This window comes from Rhipicephalus microplus, chromosome 9 (assembly GCF_043290135.1).
Source record: "Rhipicephalus microplus isolate Deutch F79 chromosome 9, USDA_Rmic, whole genome shotgun sequence".
In the NCBI taxonomy this organism is placed as follows: Eukaryota; Metazoa; Arthropoda; class Arachnida; order Ixodida; family Ixodidae; genus Rhipicephalus; species Rhipicephalus microplus.
This window is the reverse complement of record NC_134708.1, coordinates 107,457,259-107,479,757: the sequence shown is the minus strand read 5'-3', so window position 1 is coordinate 107,479,757 and position 22,499 is coordinate 107,457,259. Positions and strand designations below refer to the sequence as shown.

Here is a 22,499-nt window from a genome sequence, read left to right as displayed (position 1 = left end):
TCTGAAATTTTCTAACAGTTATGATTTTTCCATCCTTTGTCAAAGCAATATATGCCGCACCCGCCACGTAGGACTTGTATGAGCCGTCAGTGTATACGTGAATGGCTTTTGTTTTGAAAATAACCGCTTCTTGTGATGGTGAGAGTTTAGTGAAAGTAAATTTATATTTTTTACTGGGGTGATGAGCCCACGGACTGCATGGATATAGTATGTCAGCCGGTTTGAATGTTTTTACACCATAATAAGTTACGTTCCGGAGTATAAATAAGGAAAATTCTGCAGATTGTCTGTCCAACTCTAGTGGTAATGGAGGCGCGTTAGCGAGAATCTGTAGGGATGACGTACGTGTGGTGTAAAACGCACCTGTTAAGGAAATAAAGACGGTTCGCTGAACTGATAAAACTCGTGTGTGTGTGCGTGCGCGTGTGTGTGCGCGCGCGCGCGCGCGCGCGTGTGTGTGTGTGTGTGTGTGTGTGTGTGTGTGTGTGTGTGTGTGTGTGTGTGTGTGTGTGTGTGTGTGTGTGTGTGTGTGTGTGTGTGTGTGTGTGTGTGTGTGTGTGTGTGTGTGTGTGTGTGTGTGTGTGTGTGTGTGAATTTAAACGTGGGAGTGACAGTCAGCGCCATCTGTAGCCATGGCGCTGAGATATGCGCTGCCAAAAGTTGCAATCACTGCACTCTTGCGATGCGTTATCGAGAACCACCAGAGTCGTTTAAAACTCTGGATTGTGCACAAATGTTCCCTTTTACTGAATGTTTCATGAAAAAACAAACATGATTTTATAGTGGTAGCTTATGTTACAATGGAATCAACATGCCGTTGAAAATCTAACTTCAAGGCCTCATTCGATGCTAAATTTCACTGTACTAGGGTGTTCCCGAACTTCCTTCAAGCTAATGTCGTTCTGAAGACGTATTAAAACTTCACGGCTGCATTTATGTAGCCTCCGATGTCTGGATGAATGGGGATGGATAGATAGATATATCCGGCTGTGCCCTTTAGATCAGGCGGTGGCTCACGCCGCCTAGCCATAAAGTCATTGAGTGAGTTAATTGAGTGATGAATATCTGTGTGCTGTGATTTTGGCCTGTTGGCCTGTTCTACAAAACGGTGGCTAATTATATATATATATATATATATATATATATATATATATATATATATATATATATATATATATATATATATATATACATATATATATATATATATATATATATATATATATATATATATATATATATATATATATATATATATATGGAAACCCACTGTACATTCAATGTACATGAGATGAGTGACCGCTTAGAACCAGTATGGCAGCCGGTCAAATGTGGTGGCCGTTTTAGCCTGTTGTAAGCAACCTTGATTGAACTTGTCACCACCATAGGAAAGGGATACGAGCGCACATGAATTCTTCCTAGTGGATAGATGAATGGACGAATCCGGCTTTGCCCTTTAGATCTGGCGGTGGCTCACGCCACCCAGCTATAAAGTTGAGTACTATCACTGTGTGTTCAAGGATTGAATTTCACTTCCGCCTTGATTGTAGCCATCACTCAGTTAGCCTCCTCCTGGTTATTTCTATCCGTTTAAAGTCTGTTTTCCTTTCGCTGTCCCTAAACCCCACTGTTTCGAAAAATTCGGCGCCATCATCTTCGACTAAAGGATTGAGCCCTTTACAGAACATTATCAAATGTTCAGCTATTTCCTCCTCCTCTCCACACGCACTGCATACTGTGTCTGTGCCTTCGTATTTTGCTCGGTGCGTCTTGGTGCGCAATACTCCCGTTCTAGCCCTGAAGAGCAGAGAACAACCTCGAAAATTATCGCAGACCTTTTCCCTCGAAATTTCCTGCTTATAAGTTTGGTAGGTCTCCGGTGATGATTTCGTAAGCATTCTCATCTTGCACATGCCCCTCTCTGTTTCCTTCTCCTTCTTCTTAACCAATGTTTCCTTTTCGCTCGGTATTCTCCTGTTGTCTAAATACTTGCTTGACAGTTTTCGAGTTGGTTTCCTCCATTTAGTATCAACATTCTTCATGTACAAGTAACTGAAAACTTTCCTAGCCCAACGGTTCTCTCCCATTTTTCCCAATCGCTCCTCAAATTCGATCTTGGTGCTAGCTTCCCTGCGTTCAAACGATGTCCATCCCATGTCTCCCTGTACCCCTTGATTTGGGATATTCCCGTGTGCTCCCAAAGCAAGTCTACCCATGCCACGTTCTTTAATTTCCTATCTCGCTTGAACATCTTATTTCGTGAACAAGACCGCAATTCCTAACGTCAAACCCGGGATCATGACACCTTTCCAAATCCCTCTCACAACGTCATACCTATTGTAGTTCCACAGTGCCCCATTTTTTAATACAGCTTCATTCCTGGTGCCCTTAGACATTACGTCTCTTTCGTGCTCCTTTAGATACTCAGCCCCGTTATTTATTTATAAGCCCAGGTGTTTGTATTTATCCACTATTTCTAGCGTGACGTTCTGTACCTTACACTCACTGCCTTTGTTATCAGTAAAAATATTGATTGCAATTTTCTCTGCTAAACTTCAAATTTAACCTATCTCTCTCATTACCGCAGATGTCTATCGATTCCTACGGATCTTTCTTGTTGTCAGCTAATAATACTATACCACCAAGGCCTGCCTTCCGCCAGGGGTCACCGCTGGCGCTAGCACTCTACCAACAGTAGTACTCGACGCGAACAGAATGTCGTCTATCGTCCGGTGGTTGTCACCCCCGAACTGCGGCTTCTGTAAACAACATCTGTAAACAACTTTACAGATGTTGTCAACACCTCCACACTCTCTTAATGTTAGCTTAGAGTTTGGTCCTAGTTTCTTTATTAGCATGATTGGAATACCGTCAGGGCCTGTTGATGTGCTATTGGGGTCTCCTTTTTTTGCCCTTTTCCCACTCGCGTTGTCCCAGTGGAGCCACTGAGGTAATTGGTCCATCATCATCTTGTACGGGGCATGCAGCGCTTTTTTGGTATTTAATTTTTTCTGTCATTATTATTTATATATATTTTATTGCCTCAACCTCTTCTAGTCAGTCCCCTTGAACTTTAGTTCTAAACCTCTGTTTCATGCTTGTCTTATTACTCAGAGAATTGAGATGGTGCCAAAACTTTGTAGTGCCTTTCTCTCATTTTTGTTTACTTCTGCCATTCATTTGGCCCTCTTTTTTCTACTTCTTACTGATCAAATGGGACACTTCGCTTCTGCACCTCAAAAAGTTATCCTTTTTTTACATCATCTTCCGGTTCACCCTTCTGTTTATCATACCTGTGTTCCCTGGAGGCTCCCTTCACTTCCTCACTCCACCAACTCATGGGTTTATGTCTGCTTTTACGGGTTGATTTGACTTGTACCTCAAGCTCTAACTCAAAGAATCGGTTCGATTTGTGTAGGTACACTCTGTTTTAGTATCCTCGGTGATTATTTTTTCAATCTCATTAGTTGGTATATTTATTTGCCTTTCTGAATATGTATTACCCGTGTGGTTGCTGGTGATGCCGCCTTTGCAATTTCATTTCTTTTCCGAAACTCAGCTTGATACATTTGTGATCACTACCTAAGCCTCTGGACCCATATTCGTTTGCGTTCATCATCCTTAGTCGATAAGACATCCTATGTGACATTATTGCGTAAGCTATCATCGACTGCAGCCTTCCCATCTCCGACGTTATCTGCCATTCGCATTTCTCGGTGCAATTGCAAATGATTAAATCATGCCTTTCACACATATCTATTAGCCTTCTGCTTGTTGGGTCAGTTTATCCATTCATATCTTCTCTGTGCGCATTCATATTTTCTAATATAAGTACCTCGAACTGTTCTCCTAGTTCGTCAATGTCATTTCCTATGCACAGCACTATTTGTTGATTTTCCTCTCTGGCTTTTTCCCTGTCCACAAGTATACTAAACCCAGGAGCGTCATTTGCCCGGCCACTTTCCCTTTTAGCCGTAAATGTTCCTTGCACTCCTGCTTGACCATTTGCTAGTCTGTACTTTTATGAATGAATGCCCCAATACCACCCCCCTTTCTGCGGCCTTTTGTTCAATTACAATACAGCCACGCGTAGTCTGAATGGTTAAGAGGTTGTTCCCTGTCCCTAAGATGTGTTTCTACAAAACCGTGTACCATCGGCCTCTCCTCCCTTAGCTGTTCTTCTGTATCTTACCACTTCAGCCTATTGCTGCCACCCCTGCATGCTAATATACCCTACGTCTAAATTGGACTGGCCCTCGTGGCTACGTTGATTTCTGCCCCGAACTCTAGGTGTCTTAGAAATTGGTGCCAATTTGGAGTGGTATCTGTCTATACCACTTGTCAAAGAGTCCCCTTGGGGTTTTTTCTCGTTACTAACTATCCTAGACCCCAAAGGGCCCGCGTACCTCCCCGAAAAGCTACTGCGCGTCCTGCAAGCCACCAACCCACCTCATGACCTATCTTCCTATCGAAGTGAATTCTGTCTCGTTGAAAACCACCCCACCTATGCACCTCTCTATTTATTTCCACCACCTCAAAGCCTTTCTCTCGACTTATCCGCCATATCTCTTGGTTCTCGTTGACAACCGCTCTTTGCAGGTTGCTATCACGCACCAGTACCTCCGGTATTGTGCATATCACACACTACCTGTACCTGAGGAAAAATGGCGCGCATGTCATCGACCCCTTTCACCAGTATTGTCGCTAGTCCTGCCTTCATCGTTTAAATCGCCTGCAATTATCACGAGGTTTCGTCCATCAGCTATAGTTTTGAGTTCTGCGCCCACTTGCCTCATTACTTCTTCCAGCTTGTGTCCTGGGAACGTCCCTACTGCAACTCTCTTAAACATCTCTTACCCTCTCTTTGATTGCTTCGGCGCATCGATTTAAATTCGAGTCCCCAGCGATTATTACGAGCTGTGACTATCAGCTGGAGCGTCCTCCACCAGGCGGTTGCTTGCACCTGTGACGTTGGCTGCTTTGTTCCCTCCCAGCCCCGCCACTACTTCGCTGAACCTGCGTATTGCGACCACTGAACCGGCTCAACCCCTTTTTCCCGAACTTGCTTGCTCTTTCTTTTCCCGCGTTCTGGTTGCTGGTGCCCTACTGTTTTCTCCATCGGCCGCTCCTTTGTTCACTTTCGCTATTGCCCCCTCGGCGAACTTGAGCCTTTCTCTCATAGCCCTTGTTTTTTTCTCGCTTGGTCGCAAACGCAGGATCTCTGATCGGTGATTCTCATCAGCAGTTCACTCTGGGCAACCATCATTTTCTCCCTTTTTTCCCTCGACTTCACATTCCCTACAGTTGGTGTCAGCCTCCTCTCCATTCGCGTCTGCGCTTGGATCCACATTCAAATCAACTCCGCATCCTACACTTGTTACAGCCTTTTTAACCATGTTTTTGGGACACCAATTGTATTTATAAATTGTCCCTCTCGATAATTACAAAACACGGCGTACGATGAACCCTGCCCTCCGAAAAAAAGTCTAAGCTCTACTACAAAAATTTACGCGCTCGGTGTACGCGCACCTCCCCGAAGAGGTGGCGGGAAAAAACACAAACAAACACTCACAAACAAACTAGCAAATACCTGCTGACTGATCCCCGAAAAAGCCGCACAATGTAATAAGTGCTACAAAGGTTTTAACTGCTGCCTTATTATTCTTAAAAGCAAGCTCTAAACATGCAAAATCACTTATCTGCGCAGTTGGTCGGGAGCGCTCACAAAACACATCCATCCAACATGCCAGTCCGAACACCGTACCAGTCCGAACGCCCGCTAGAAGCGCCCTCCCCGTTTGTGAGGGTGCCCCTAGCGGCAGCTCCTGTCCCTCAATCAAACATTTGCCGAAGCGTCTTGACCAGTAAAGGTATTGAAGGACTCTGGTATTACCAACTATTAACGTGGATAAACGTGATAGCTGGACTGATATGAAAAAAGAAGGGCACTTGTCAACTGTAACTACGGCAGATAGACGACCACTGTACATCTCGAGATTTAGCACTGGCTTTCAGAGACAACTATGTGTAATGCAACAGCAGCGGAGCTTGCTACATCAATTCACCAGAGTTAAAAATTCAGTATACCTTGAGCCCTGCACGTGTTTTTTGCTGATAGCTGTAGACTTTTCGTAACCACTCAGTGTAAACAGATTTAGGTTGCATGTTCTCGCTGAGCTTTTATACGTACAGGTCTTGCAGGCAACACCCCCCGATAAGTTAGCAAGCTGATACTTGGAATGAGTTTATGAGTTTGATTCCCGAACACGCCAGCTGCATTTCCATGGTAGCGAAATCTAGTAACACTACGCAAAGATTTAGGTGTAAGAATGGGAGAGAGGCGTGTTGGTTTTGCATATTTCAAGAGTTCAGTGGGATGACGCCCAATTTGAAGAAGAGAGGCATTTGTAGTGTGTGCACCTTCTGTCCGTCATTGTCGTCGTGCCTTACACTTCAAAAAGAATTAGGTGCACTTTAAAAAATCCCAGGTGCCCGGAATAATCTGAAGTCTCACATAGTGGCGTGCCTCCTGATATCATGGTTGACACTTAAAACATTTTATTCTTGCAAGCGCCAGAGCCAAGGGCGATTTGCAGCTGCCGCTGTGAAAACAAGCTAAAAAAACCAATGCGGCAATACAATTTTCGATAGTTTCGCCAATTACACGGGGGTATCAAGGACAAATCCCGGTGTAACTAAAAACATGCTCAGTGCTAGTGGGTATTGTTTACTATGACGAAAACAAAGCGCGCTATCAAAACAGCCTGTACCTATAATTTTATCTTTTGTAGCCTCTATTTATGTGTTCTTTGGTGCGAAGGTATGCGCAGATGTCAGCGACTATACTAATGAAACTGGTTGGTCGAATATTTATTCCGTGTTATTATCCTAACGTGTCTACAACACTGAATAGGTATAAAAGTCAGGGTATTGCTTTAACTTAAAGAAAACACAACTTTGTATTTCAAATAAGTATATGCATTAGATCAAGCACCATGATTCTCTAGGTAATCTGTAATCTTTTCAATACATAAGCTCCATTATTCTGAAGCTTCACATTTTTCTATAAAACCACTGGGTTCTTGCCCAGTCCTCCACAGTGGGTATGCGCAATGGGCAATAGGTGAACAACAACCAGAAGGACATTCGAATCAATGAACACGCTGCGTGATTAGGCGCGGATATTATCCGAAATAAAACATGCCCTGCAAGAAACATGCATGGTCGAAGTGGACGCAAAATACTTTTTTGTGCGCATCAGTATCCTTTCAAATGGGCCATACCAAGAAAATCCATGGTGACATTGAACTTTCGATACGACGTTGTTAATATACAATGAAAACCATGGCAAAAAGTGAAAATCTTATGGAACTGAACACAGCGCATCGCGATGGTGCCAGCGACTTCGTGTAACGATTACTTCGTGTAACGAAAATACGCATACTGATACGTCTTCTGACGCATCATGATACTGAGGCAAGCATGGCTAGGCAGTTCTGAAAATACATGTGTCTGATATACTATCTTGAATTCTCTTTGGGTATCTTGTATCAGTATGATGGTACGCCTCGCAAAACGAGTATCTGTCTGTGTTTCCGTTGCTTTCGATAATGTATCGTGCGTCTGAAATACAACATGCATACTACGGCGCCAACGCTATACCGTGCAAACCATTAAGCACTATCTGAACTCCACTGCTCAGGCTGGTACTGGTGTCGCTAAGCCACCAGAAAAAATGTCAGATCCCACGTACAATAGGAATCAATGATATGCGAAGCACGAATGAGGAAGGATGGTATGTCACTTTAAAATCAGGACAAAGTTACGAGCCGAATGTAAATTATGCCGCAAATAACTTCCATGTCATGAATGTCATGTTTGCCCCTGGCATTTCTGTTCGTCCGATCACGTCACGTAACACGATATTTGGTTTAAGTGAGCTAGCGAAACGGCCGCGAGTGCACTATGGGCGTAACATGTAGCCATGTTTTAGATGGCACGCATATCATAACTATCATGTTTTGGCGTGTCATTTACCTCCATCGTTTATTCACGTAACGTAATTCCAAATTTGCTATATGTGAAGGTAGCAAACTGGCCGCATGCTATCATGAGTGTGGTGTGTAGTCATGTTCTTACATGACACACATGTCATGATTATAATTCTTGCACCAGTCATATATGCCTTCGTCATTCGTTTATGTCACTGCATTTCCGATGGAGGCGGAAATGTTGTAGGCCCGTGTACTCAGATTTGGGTGCACGTTAAAGAACCCCAGGTGGTCTAAATTTCCGGAGCCCTCCACTACGGCGTCTCTCATAATCATATAGTGGTTTTGGGACGTTAAACCCCACATATCATCATTCGTTTATGTCACGTCATATCGAAATTGGTATGTGTGAAGCTAGCGAAACGGCCACCAGCATGCTAAGAGAGTAGCATATATTCATGTTTTACATGACAAGCATGTCATGATTATCATATTTTGACGTGTCATTCATCTTCGTAGTCCGCTCGTGTCACGTAATACCAAATTCCGTATATGTGAAGCTATCGAAATGGCCCCGAGTGCATTATACGCGTGGCGTGCAGTAATGACTTACATGACATGCATGATGACTCATGATTTCCTCGTTAGGGCTTGTGACTTATGTTCGCCGTGAAGTCATGTCATACGATAGCAGTTTTGCAATATGTTATGTGAACGAAACCTCCGCAGTAGCAGCAAGACCATGACATGTATGTAAATCATGACATTCATGACATACCTGTCATGATTTTCATTTGATGACTTGCCACTTATGCTCATCAGAGAGTCATGTTATGCCATACAAATTTTAGTATAGATCTGATTGTCAAAACGAGCAGGAGAGCTAAATGTCGTTGGTGGCTAGATAGATGATATGGTCAAAGTCGCAGAAGTCAAAGTCGCAGTGACATCATGTTGTCTTTTCACCGGACTCCACCAGTCAGGTCAGGCAATGACGTATGCGCATCCCTTTCGGTTAATCAGAGCTCGCGTAGTCTCGAAAGAAACTACGTTCGTGTCCTAGGCCACCTACCTTTTTTTTCTTGATTTATACTTTTTTAGTTTTCTCAGAGCCATGACTCATAGTTTAAGCTACTTGCAAGTGCCGCGTACCACAATGCGTGCGGCAATGACGACACATATTTTGATGCCACTCTCCAGCGTGGAACTATAGGACAGCCGGTAGTGATGCTGTATCTGATAAAGCAATTACTTACCTATGAGGCTATATCTTTGTTTACCCTGCCGCTCTACTCCCACTCTTTTTCCTCTAAAAGCCCTTGAAACTGCTATATCATTGTTAGCACAGGTGCTTTCTCAGTTGTTCTTCTCTTGCACAGCGTACATCACCTAGTGCCCTGAACCAATTTATAGGTCTCATGAATGCAATATTCTTTTTGTAAAGTACAGCCAAAACGAACTCAAGAACCCCCTACATTTATTTGCCTGCTTTATTTTTCCTACTACTTGCACATTTAGGTTCACTTTTTTATGTGGGGTTTAATGTCTCAAAACCACTGTATGATTATGAAAGACGCCGTAGCGGAGGGCTCCGAGAATTTCAATCACCTGGGGTTCTTGAACGTGCACCCAAATGTAAGCACACGGGCCTACAACACTTCCGCCTCCATCAGAAATGCACCCGCGCAACCGTGATTCGATCCCGCGACCTGCGGGTCAGCCATCGAGTACCTTAGCCACTAGAACACCGCGGCAGGGCTAGTTTCACTTCAGTTTCTTCTTCTAACAAAGCAATTTGATAAACATTTATTTATTTTTGTTGATATTCTTTATTTAAATTTACCTATTCATTTATTTGTTCATTTTACTTTCAGGGTACATAAAGGTGTTAAAGAGTGGAGTGGTTAATAAAAACGTCACAATTTCGCCAGAAGGGCGGAGCAATGAATGCCATAGCAGCATGTTCGATTGTTTCACGAAGCAAGAATAGCATTTTTAGGGGCAGTAAACGTGTGCCGTAAACACTAAACATTTGCAGTAAACATGTGCCTGCTAAGTAACCAAGTTTCCTGCGGCACTGGCATAGCGACAAATGGCAATGTTATACGAAGCGAGGCTGGCAGTCAAGTAATTTAGATCCTTTTTCACGTAACTCTACAAAACACTGTCTAGTGGCTAAGGTACTCGGCTGCTGACCCGCAGGTCACGGTATCGAATTCCGGCTGCGGCGGCTGCATTTCCGATGGAGGCGGAAATGTCGAGGCCCGTGTGCTCAGATTTGGGCGCACGTTAAAGAACCCCAGGTGGTCAAAATATCCGGAGCCCTCCACTACGGCGTCTCTCATAATCATATGGTGGTTTTGGGACGTTAAACCCCACATATCAATCTATCAAATCATCATTCTACAAAACACTGGTGTAAGAGAACAAGGCTGCTCCCGGTACACTTTTGGCACCATTTCTTTTTTTTTTTTTCATGTTGACAGCGCAGCCTGTAGAAGCTCCTTTCTGCCGTGTGGGCACAAGGCACGTGCTGATCGTTGCCGTGAAAGCGCGGCCACCATAAGCATCCCCCTCCCCCCCCCCCCCTTGTTCGCTTACGAGATAAGCGCGTGCGCAGATGACCTCGGCCGGAAAGGCGATGTTTGCTCCGCAGAAAGAGCAAACTAGTGCATTCTTCCCCGCACCTATATTCATACATGTGCATATACGTGGAATGATGGTGGTGGCGACGACGGCAAAAACAAGTCGAGACTGTCCATATAACTGGTATTGCAAGAAAAGAAGAAATACAAAAATCGTACATCGAAATCCAACAAATCGATGAAAACACGTGTTCAAACAACACTAAGCTCTATAGGCTGAACACATAATCGGTAAGTGACCTTGAATGATGATGCGTCTTCGATGAAGGCATGGGAAGATGGCTCCACTAGGCGCTGATTTTTGGAAAAACCCGTCTGAAAAAAATTTAGTGCAGCAAAAGAAATGAAATGCTTTTACTGGTGATCAAGACGCGATAATATGTATGAAGGTGCTGAGAGCAGTTTTTTTTTAAGTGAATTATTTTTGTAGATTATTTTTTTGCGAGAGACATAGACGAGAAAACTTGCTTCGAAATTTCAAATTTGTTAGTTTAAGGTTCTGTTTCATTAGTGAAACGGTAGCTGTGTAGAGATACCTTGAAATATTGAAGGACGCTGAATGTTCTTGTACTGATTCAGTTATAGTTCTTCATGCTTTTTACCGGGGTCCAAAACAGAAGAAGCTGACTGAAGCTTCGAGGTTGGGTCGAAATAATGTTTTGTTGAGTAGTAACTTTGAATGACTGTCACGCACTTCGGGTGAGGCCCCGCCGATCCAACACCGACGTGCGGCAGACTCGCAGGCTTCCACTTTACGCTTCGGCCTGCGACGCCTGAAAGGCCTCGAAGTGGCACAATTCAAATTTATTTGCAGGACCCGTGCGGGGTTGCACGTGTGGTGATGAATGAGCCTGATCGACGCACTCATAAGAAGACACGGAGATTTTATGCAAAACGAACTAGCATTTAGTTCAAACAAGGGCAAAGGCAGGAATTAACAAAAATAACAAAGGAGGAAACTGATACGCGCGGTAGAAAGAACAGCTATATAACAAAATATGCTAAAAAACACTACAAAAGATACAGACTAAAGACAAATATGCGTAACTTTAATAAAATAACAACAAGACGAAACTACAGGAGAGACAAGGAAAATTTACGAGAGAAAGAGAAAAAAACTCAGGCTCGCGCTTCTGAGCTTTGACGTGCGACACAGCACACACTACAAATATTTAAAAAAGGGCTGGTTATAATAAATTAACAATTTAAAAAAGTCACAATAAAAAGATCCATACGGACCAGGCCAGCTCTTGGTGCACGTAGGGGAGTTGATGGGTGCCGCTGAAGGTCTCGCCGGCTTGGTAGACGACAAGGGTGCCCGGAATTGCGGCCGTCTCAATATGTTGCGCGGGTCACTCCATGCTCGTCGCCTACGCGAGACTCGCGACACCGACGACCGCACTTGTTGCTGGCTGTACGTCAACTGCCTATTCCGATGCAGTTCAAACCTCTTCAGGGGCGTACACGTGCTCCCGTCCCATCTGGGGGTAATTTTCCTTTTTTAGACCGCTGGTGCCCCTTTCGGTACAGGTGCAGGGAAGACGAGCCGGCGCCACGTTGGGTCGTTATAGTCGCCGGATGTCGTCCCCCCAACACAAAAGCGCCCTTCCTTGGAAGATGGGGCCCGCGGATGATCCGAAAATTGGAGTCGTTTGTGACAATGACATGAAATTTTGAAAAACATTCTGCGTATGTACCTGGGAGAGCTGTCAGCAATGTCAGTGATGTGTTCATTGTGCGCATGCTTAGAAAAGTTATTGTTGGGTGAATTACGAGGTATTTATAGGGCATTACGTGCTATAGGTGGATGTTACTGATAGCAGAGCCTAAAAATGTGGATGAGTTAGAGTAAAGCGAGAAATGCATGGTCTTCCTATTGCAAAAACCAGCCTGTAGGGATGACCAAATTTACGTTACAACGTGGAGATTGGGCATCCCTAACAGTTACAAAATGAGTATAGTTAGTCAGAAAACAGTTAATGCAGTTCAAGGTGTCAGGGTCAGTGTTAAGTCTAAATTTCAGAAGTGCTGAGAAATGAGAGGGCTTATCAAGAGCTTTACAAAATATAAAGGGGCACTGTCAATAATGTGGCCTTTGTTTAGAGGAGATGGAACGTCATGAATAAAAGATATTATTTGCGTATTGCAAGAGCATTTCTTGCAAAAGCCATGTGGAAATGAAGTGAAAAAACAGCTGCATTCAATAAAGGAAAAAAAAAAACTAGTAGATATGGCATGTTCGAGGATTTCACGAAACAACCTGGTGATAAAATGGGTCCGTAATAGAGACAGGAATGCGTATTACCTGATTCCATTAGAGGCAACCCCTTTGCCACCTTCCAATCTGTGGGTAAAGACGGGTACTCAATAGACTGGGTAAAAAGATACATTAAAACGTAGAAGAGTACACCGCATTATTTTTCAATTACTTTGAAATAGTTTATTCAGTGACACAGGAAGATGGTTTAAACCATGAATACACTTTAATATAACCGCGATATCAACTACGAGTAGATCCGTGGCCCCCCAAAAAATATTTCTGCACTTGTACGACACTATCAGTACAGCATTCAGGGAATAATTGCGCAAAGGGGAGATTCAATTCCATGTAACATTGTTTATTGCTCACGGTGCAGCCGCAAGAGAAGTCAGTGATATGTTATTTTTATCTTTTATAAGAAAGCGCTTCATACGTTTGCTGAATCGGTAGAAGGAAGTGAGGGGTTGACATGTATTAAAAAAGATGGCATTTGATTCTCTTAAGGTCATGCAATATGCATGCAATGCGTTAGATTAATCATTCCAACGATTAGAGCTTGGAGTGCCTGTCACAAGATAAAAAAAATGTATTTTCTTGTTTGACAATCTTTTTATTATTGTTGTTAACAATTAACAGGAACGTGTTCTGCTGGAAAGCCCGTGAAGTGGGACATAATTACCAACATAAGACGTGACTTTATTTTTAGAAGTTTCAGTTATCTTCAACGGTGCGGCTGAAAAATTTTAGCATGGACTCGCCAATGATAATTCAAGCTTTATGTTATTTGCAGTGTAATAACCTCTCGCATATTATCTGATAAACTTTTGATTGCTTTTATCACACGTTACGTTGCCCTTTACAGAAAAAAAATGCTATAAACAAAGATCACCTACCTATTCCGGGTAAACAAATCAATGAATGCCACTGTGCGGGCATGCTTTGAGTATGCAGCACCAAACGTTAGGCTCACTGCTTAGTAAAAGGACCAAATCAAGTTTGCGTGATAAGGACGGGAATAATTAGGAGCTACCCTAAATATGACTGAAACGAGATTTGAGAAACATTCAAATGTCATACGGTTTTTCTTATGAACGTCTCAACAAGCCGTTTCAGGCCATCTTTCGCAGACACAAATTTTGATTGCCGTACCTAACTACAGGCAAGCTGACGATACTTCATGTTTAACTGTCATAGCTATTAAGAGTGCCGCCTGTACCGTGCATCTCAACCTACTCCCCAGGAAGGCTTGAAACAATGTTTTTTTTATTTTAGTTATAATTGATCTTTTATGAGTCCTAGCGATTTTTTTTACTAACACCACATCGATTTCCAGGCAATTGTAGCTGTTGCCGGTGAGGAGATACCATGGCGCCATCTGGCGGATTCTTTATATGAAGGATAAAATGACATCACGTGTGACCGAGTATGCGAATCGTTTGACGACTCCGGGGGTATAGGCTGTTGAGCCACCCCTTTCCTTACATTGCAAGCGTTAGCTGTGTTTGTATTAGTTTCGAAAGAACCTAGAGTGTTTGCCAACAAATATTTTTCGTGAGCTAACATGCGGTCATGGTCGCGTCAGGCGCTTTCAACGGAAACGTGTGCGCATGGCGCCTTAGACGATCAACGTGAGCGTGCTGGGAAAGGTGAGTTGTTATGACATCCATCTAGTAGCCTGTGAAGCGAAGCATTGACACGTACAATTATGTTTACTGAGGCAAGCGCCAGGGCGTGCACCTGTCTCTTGCTTTTGTGCAGAAAGTGGGCAGCCGAGAGGTACCATGTCAATCTGCGTGAACTGCCACGCACGATTCACGGCAACACCTTGACCGAGTTTTCAGACCGGTATCAACTGACCAAGGGCGACCAAGGATATAGGTTTTTAGGTTGACGTGACCTATGGTGAGGGCATGCATGTAATTCTCACCGCTATAACTTTACTGTTCACAACAACCATGGTTTTGCTGACTTGTTACTTTCACCGGAAATATTGCCGGATGATAATTTGAACGAAGATAGTTCAATTGGTGCGAATTCACCCGCGTATATCTTTGCCTGGTTGATCTTCGTTTTCACTACTCTTGCCTCTGCATAGGGTGAATTGACTGATGTGATATGGTGCGAGAATGATGCAATACCTGAAGGCATCCCTTGCTCGACTATAGGTTACATTACCGTATCTTATTTTCACTGCCTCTGCTGGTCACTGGCATCGACCAATTCGTGCGCCAGAAGATCATCACATCACGGCGACTAACAGATGAAGATACGTCCGAACATGCAAAATCTATGCGCATGCAAAATGCTAGAAAATGCACGGAAGCTAAAAAGAAATAATCGGTGTAAACTGTGGGATTGGGCTGGTTGGTATCCTACTATCAAAATGCTAAGAGCAAAAATATTAGACCACTCACGCTAAAAAAAAAAAAAACTGGTGTCCGCTGAGTGAGCTGCACACTGGAGCATGAACGCCGATAGCGCTTTCCATTGGGCGAGCAGAAGGAAGAAAAGGAGCAGCCAGAGCAATGCGCGGGGCAGCGGGGTTGTGCGCTTTCATCTCCCGAATGGGGTCGCTTGCTGGATTCCGTGCCGACCGGTTGTGCGCCTGCGCGCTCCGCGCGCTTGCGATCTCCGGCGTCAGCGTAGCTCTGGCCGACTGGGCTCGCCCTACGTCACCTCTTGCCGCCGACAACCTTCGACGACAGTGAAGCTCTGACCGACTGGACTTGCTCTACGCCATCTACTGACGCCGACAAGAGCTCTCGCAAGTGTGCCCCGTGCTCGGACTCTAGTGACCGTGCTTCCATCTTTCCTATCCCCTCAGTTTGTTGTCGCTTCTTCTTCCTTTTTTCTACATCTTTACTCCTGCCCTTTTTATCCCTCCTCACCCCCATCCCTTGTGAGCTACTGTGGCGGTGTCACTCATCGAAGCAGACAGTAACGGGGCTCACTTTTCTCTTTCTTTCTCTCTTAAGAATCACTCATCATCTCCCGAATGAAGCAACCACGCTGATACCAGAGCAGAGCTGATAGCTGGCGCGCGTGAAGTCAGGTGTTCTGTGACCACATTTTAAATGCGAAGCATTTCATAGTGAAATTTGGCGACTTCTATCTATCTATCTATCTATCTATCTATCTATCTATCTATCTATCTATCTATCTAGCCGCCTACGACTTTTAGCTCTCCTGACAGTTTTCATGATGGCATCTACATCGAAGTTGGTCTGGCATAACGTAACTGTGTGACGAGCGAAAGTGAGCTATGAAAATTATCACATGTATGTCATGAATGTCGTAATTTACACGTCATGGCCTTGCTGTTCTTGTGGTGGTTTCGTTCATGTGACATTTTGCAAAACTGGTATGGTATGACATGACTGCATGGCGAACATAAGTGACAGATCCCAACGTGAAAATCACGCCATTGATGTCATGCGAGTCATGAATATATTTTACACACATAGTGCACTGACGGTCGTCTCACTAGCTTCCCATATACCATATTTGGCGTTACGTGACGTCAATGGATGACGAATGTATATGACTGGTGCAAACATGATTAGCATGACTTGCGTGTCATGTAAAACATGACTACATGCTGCGTTCAAGATGCGCTCGCGGCAGTTTCGCTAACTTCACATATACCAAATTTGGTGTGACGTGAATAATTGATGAAGGTATGTGAAAGTTACAAACATGATAATCATGACATGGAAGTCATGTACGGCATAATATACATGCCTACCCCCAGCTGGGGCTGGTATTGCAAGCGTTAGGGGTGCCATTGTTACGCGGCTATAAATAGCACATTTGCATTTTATCTAGTGGGATAATGAGGGTGAACTGTGGAAGTGCCTTAGACAGGCAGGCCGACGCTTTCATAGGATGAACCATCTATGTCAACGGCGCCGTTTGATCCTTGGCGTGTTAGTTTCAAGGGGGTTAGTAGTGACTTCATTTCCTGGTGGAAGTGCGTGTCCCTATTGGCAATCGCCATCTGAAAAAAAACTATAAAGCAAAGGAGCGCAGTCCTTGCTTCATTTGAAGTTAGGTGGTAGTAGCTATAGTGGTTACCAACGTTCTCGGAGGGTGGAAAACAAAAAAAAGGCAGAAAAAAGGAAACACGCAAAGTAGAAGCGTGGTGCTGTAAAGCGGTTGCTGCCACAGACATGAAAAAATGTAACAGCTTGAAAGTTTGAAATGGTCGAGGCATCCGGCCACTACAAAGGATTGCTAACGATAGCGTCTTATGCCTATTCCCGAAGATCTATGAATGGGACGCATAACAAAAAAGCGGTTACAAAAAAGGGGGAGAGGGAGAAGCAGGTTGCATACTTTAAAATGCCAATACGTCGAAGGTAAACGATACCGGATGGGGCCGGAAGAGCACAAGTTTAACGAAGAAGGTCATTGGCCAAGATGTGCCTTGAGTATTCCGGTAGGGGGCCTGCTCAGCGGAATAGCCAAAAAATTTTGGCGGCATGTTGGCTGAAAAAAAGGGAAGGTAACGCAAAGATAGGTCGTCCTATCGAAACGTCGGCTAGCCTGTCTGAGACACTTCCACTGTTCAACTCGATTATTTTGGATTTGCATCTTATCTAGATACGTGACGAACATTACATTTCTACTTGAGTGTACTGCGTACTACATGAATGTATCTCGTAACGTTGTGCTCATTTTCAAGTGACATATCAACGCTCCTCATTCGTGCTTCGCATCGCATCAATTCCCACAGTACGTGGGAAATGCCTTACTTTTTTTGCCTGCACGCCCGCTTCCCGGACATGTCCGGACATGCCACAGGCTCGCACTGTGCGGGCACGCACACTGCCTTCCAAGGCATCATACATGAAATGACGTGAGGAAGGTCAAGTGACTTTCTTCGCGCTCTGTTTACTCCGCCTATGGTGACGGAGAACCAAAAACTGCTCCCGGCTGCCAAAAGCGCCAAAAACGTGCTCCTCCTCGACCACTGAAAAAGAACCCACCCGCTTTTGTTTGACCACTGCCAAAGCCACGACTCGGGAGAGCACTTGGAGTGCACTTAGAAGTGCTCCTGCTCACCCAATGAAGGGTGCTATAAGTTGTTTCATCAATTTTAGGTTTATAAGTTGAGTATATCGCTGCCGCGACGTTTTGGGAGGGATCGATTCACATTAGGGTCGGTCGAATGCGTCCGGCACTTCGGTATCGAGCGGTAAACAAACTGGTCAGCTGGAAAACAAACTGCCTCGGGGTTGAACGTAAGCACGCTGCTCTGGCATAGGCATAGGCTAGTCACGTGATGTTGTTTATACGTCACAGTGACAGCAGCGTCAGAATCACAAGTGGTCACTTTCGAGGCCAATAGGCGGCCATAGCGTCTACCGCAGCTTCGTCTGGCGATGATTTGTGCAACTATGCTGCTAGGCACTCATCTTTTTTTTTTCATTTCGGTGCGATGGGATCTACATCAGAAGATACTTACGGCCACTCGGCACCAACCACCCTCAATACTTTGTGAACTTCTGGTTTTTCTCAGATAGTGGTGCCAAGATTACGCGGGAATTCCGCTGCGTCAAAAAAAACTGAACAATTATTGTTCAGATTATGTGTCGTACAGGTACTCTTGCTAATTCGCGAGCTCACGCGTGCACCAGCGATAACGCTGCAAGGTGCGATCACTGCTGCATAAATACAAGAGAGAGAGAGAGAGAGAGAGAGAGAGAGAGAAAGAGAGAAAGAGAAAAAAACTATTGAATTATGCGGTGGGTGACTATCTTACCCACGTTCGTTCGGCTAGAGATCAACTTACTGAAGGCCGACGCCATTCATTGCCGCTATCATACAGTGCGCTTGTTTTGTACTTTCAATTACTTGGTTTTCTGGGCGCAAGTTAGCTCACAAGTTCGTGACTTTCATTTTTACGTAAGTGAGTGCCGCTTTGTGCATAGTATTCTCACTCAATAAAATGCATAGCATGCTAGTGAGCATACAGATAACGAACTGTTTATGCCGGCAGAGAATAAGAATAAGAGAAGTAATAGCAGCTCTGTTAGCTGAATGTATTCGCACTTTCCAGCACCTGTAGGTGGTGCGGAGAGCGTTTCAATATGGCGGGTCGAGAGGTGATGGATGCTATCCGAAAGCATGTGCGTCTCGAGAATGACGCGGCTTTTGGGCCTCTGATATCTCTAAGTGTTGAACACGGAGATGTATTATCGAAGGAGAGGCAGCGTTTATCGCTGATCACCTTTCGCAAACTTTGTACTATATGCGAGAATTTAGGGTGTGAACAAAGCGCCACACGTGCGTTTATGGCGAGATGTATGGTTCCTCGCGCCGACATAGCTGCGAAACGGTCATTGAACGCAGTGTACCAGGAGTGATTAAGGAGATAGGAACCCTACATATGCTATTGCTCTCAGCTCGTAGCCCGTTTTTCGCCATGGCGCAGCACAACTACGAAGCTCCCGCACCAACCTGCCATTCCCGTCTTCCGGCTTCCGAAAAATCTTGCGTGGTGGCGCTAGCTGATCTGGAAAGTGTGAATACGCCGGCCTATATACACCATCTTCCCCGAAAATCTCACCAGTGGCGTTATGGCTGCTGTACACCGGCGATTCGCTATCGAAAAATGGTCTTTTATGGACGAAATTTAACTGAATTTGGTGTTACATGACGTCAATGGATGATGAAATATATGACTGGTGCAAACATTATAATCCTGACACGCGTGTCATATAAAACATGACAACATACCACGCTCATAGCGGCTGTTTCGCTAGCTTCACAACTTGGTATCCCGTGACGTCAATAGATGAGCAAGGTAAACAACACATCCAAGCATGATAATCATAACACGGAAGTCGTGTACGGCATAATTTACCTCTACCTCGTACGTTGTGGTGATTTGAAATGGCACATCAACCTTCCTCATTCGTGCTTCGCATATCATCGATTCCCACTGTACCTGGGATCTGCCTTTTTTTTTTTTTTTTGTTACGGGGCATGATGTCCGAATTATAGAAAAAATATGGGCTGATACCTCTGGCACAACGGGCTAACACAGCTTCTCATATAATCACACGTTTCGCAAGTCGATGTCTCAGACAATCACGTTTGGTGTAACATTTCATACAAAAAGGTGTTTTCTGTGAACTACATATACAGTCTACCATGTAGTCACCGCTCTTAATTGTTTGCTTCCTACCTTTCTTTAATGTTAGAACAGCTTGAATAATAGGCTAAAGAGGACTGTATAACTTTATCTAATTCGCTATTACGCGTTTTCTACAAAATGATTTAAGTCCAAGATTGCAAGCTTTATACATGATTTCCATCATTCAGTTCTCTTTGTGTGCGTTGCTTGCTGTCCCGGAATTTCGTATCACAAATGGCATGCGTGTACATATCGCGAAAAAACAATTGGCCTCACCTGGTAGTGAAATGCTCGCAATCAAACTTCTGCGTTTATACAGCGGCAAGTTTGAAGGTCGAATGCCAAATACGAACTCTCGCCGCTTCATGTTAAGCTCGGAAGGCCTCCCTAAACCACCACAGCGTGACAGTAGTCAATTTCAGAGTAATTAATATTTTATTGCCATCGCCCACCTGCGGTGTCAAAGGCATCGTTGGAAGATGGATAAAGCGGTGGTCGATGGTGCTTATTGCAACTTATGAAAAAGAAGGACAACATGAAGAGTTCTCCTGAAAGTTAAACCTACGCTCGCTACTTGAACACTGCCAGCAGCAACTGTTTTCCCTCAGGCACTGCACGTGCGGTAGGTAGTCGGTCGTAACTTTCAGCAAGAATGCCACACCTGCGCAGTTAATTATGCCGATGCCGCTCCCATCCTCCGAGCGCGAGACGCCTGTCTTCCGTCACAAGAAATTTAGCGTACGCTGTTCTTCACGCGTCTCGGTATCGTGCCCGCATGACTAAGGCTGCAAAGCCGTAGCCGCGATGCATGTTTACGACCGCGCGAATCTATGCGGGTGGTGAAGCGTCAAAAGGTAACTCCATCGTTCATGCGAGTCGCTTCTCGCATTTCACCCAGGCACGCATAACATTTCAGTATGCATAGGGGGAGCGTTTTATGGCTCTCGGCAGTTACCTGTAGCCTTGACTCGTTCGAGCTTATCGGACGAGTTCTCCGATGTTTATCCTATCACGCGTACAGTGAAGCAGTGCTGAGCAGGTACATTTCTACCAGCATGCGCCGAAAGGCAGCAAAATGAAAAAAAAAGTAAAGGTGGGGCCCGTGAAACAGTGACGTAGTAAGGTTCGGGATATGTAAAGCAGTAAGTAATCTACTGCTAATGGAAAGGCGATGAAGGTTTCAAAGAATATCACTCCGCGGATATGTTTGTAGCTGTAAAAGAACCGTTCAAGTACGCACCCAACGTGATGTATCCGTCTATATAAACAGTTATTCGAATATACATGCGCCTCTCTCACTGCAGACGTGGTCGGGAAGATTTTTACGGTGTACAAGAACAGTACTACTTTTTCTTTCGCGCTAGAGAAGCGGTCGCCTCACGCTGTCACTTTCACCCATCAGAACACCACCTCCTCAGCTTCTAGTGAAAATTTGCAGGTTAAAGAAAGCGAAAACAGGAATCTCGCCCTCTTGTCGGCGCAGCGATCACTATAGTGTGCACTTGCTGACGACTACGGCGGCTACCGTTGGTGCAGACCTCCTGGACTACATCGCTGTCTTTCGACGCTCTGCTCCGGAATGATGAGCCACTTGCCATGTGCGAAGTATTATTTTTTATTTGTAGTATCGTGGATGCTTGTGATGTGTTTGTTGTGTCAAGGCAGAGACTCGGAGCTGACCCTAACCGTGAAACAGGTCCAAGAGGCCTACGAGGCAGCCTCGTCCGGCATGTTGAAGACTCAAGATTATGCGAGTAAGTTCCCAGAATGCAATATCCACTGATATTAAAGTCTCAAGACTCGGCCGCAAGGCAAGATCAAGCAAAGCTATAAAGATGATTTAAAAGCACCCAAATTGGGGCGAGTTATTACTTGAACATAGGGTCATTTGGCAATCAAATTTGGCCTTTTGTGAAAATAAGCTTTAGTTTGAAGTGAACCCTCACCTGCATAAATGGGTCTATTGTTTTTTTTTGTCTTTTTACACACTTTAAGCGTCTGGTTAACCTCCCGGCCTTTCCTTGCATCTTTATCTCTCTCTCTACACACTTTAATTACCACTATGGTCAAGGAAAATATTTCAATATATTTTTTTCGTGGCACGCGCATGGTTCACATGAGAGGCATGGGTCATGTAGAGCCACAGATAAAGAGTTCTAACTGCAGAAACTAGATAGATAGATAGATAGATAGATAGATAGATAGATAGATAGATAGATAGATAGATAGATAGATAGATAGATAGATAGATAGATAGATAGATAGATAGATAGATAGATAGATAGATAGATAGATAGATAGATAGATAGATAGATAGATAGATAGATAGATAGATAGATAGATAGATAGATAGATAGATAGATAGATAGATAGATAGATAGATAGATAGATAGATAGATAGATAGATAGATAGATAGATAGATAGATAGATAGATAGATAGATAGATAGATAGATAGATAGA

The 22,499-nt window shown here is 44.2% G+C and overlaps 1 protein-coding gene across 2 annotated transcripts in view; it reads left to right on the top strand.

The window, feature by feature from the left end:
- Positions 1 to 21,186: 21,186 nt before the first annotated feature.
- LOC119163098 (salivary peroxidase/catechol oxidase) overlaps positions 21,187 to 22,499 on the top strand; it is a 186,440-nt gene continuing 185,127 nt past the window's right edge. The window contains exon 1 of one of the 2 annotated variants that reach the window (XM_075874229.1): positions 21,187 to 21,635. In XM_075874229.1, coding sequence (XP_075730344.1) covers positions 21,617 to 21,635 — 19 coding nt within the window. In that variant the 5' untranslated portion in view covers positions 21,187 to 21,616. Of the gene's footprint in view, positions 21,792 to 22,499 lie in introns of both variants that reach the window. The other variant, XM_037415031.2, reaches the window with a different exon arrangement.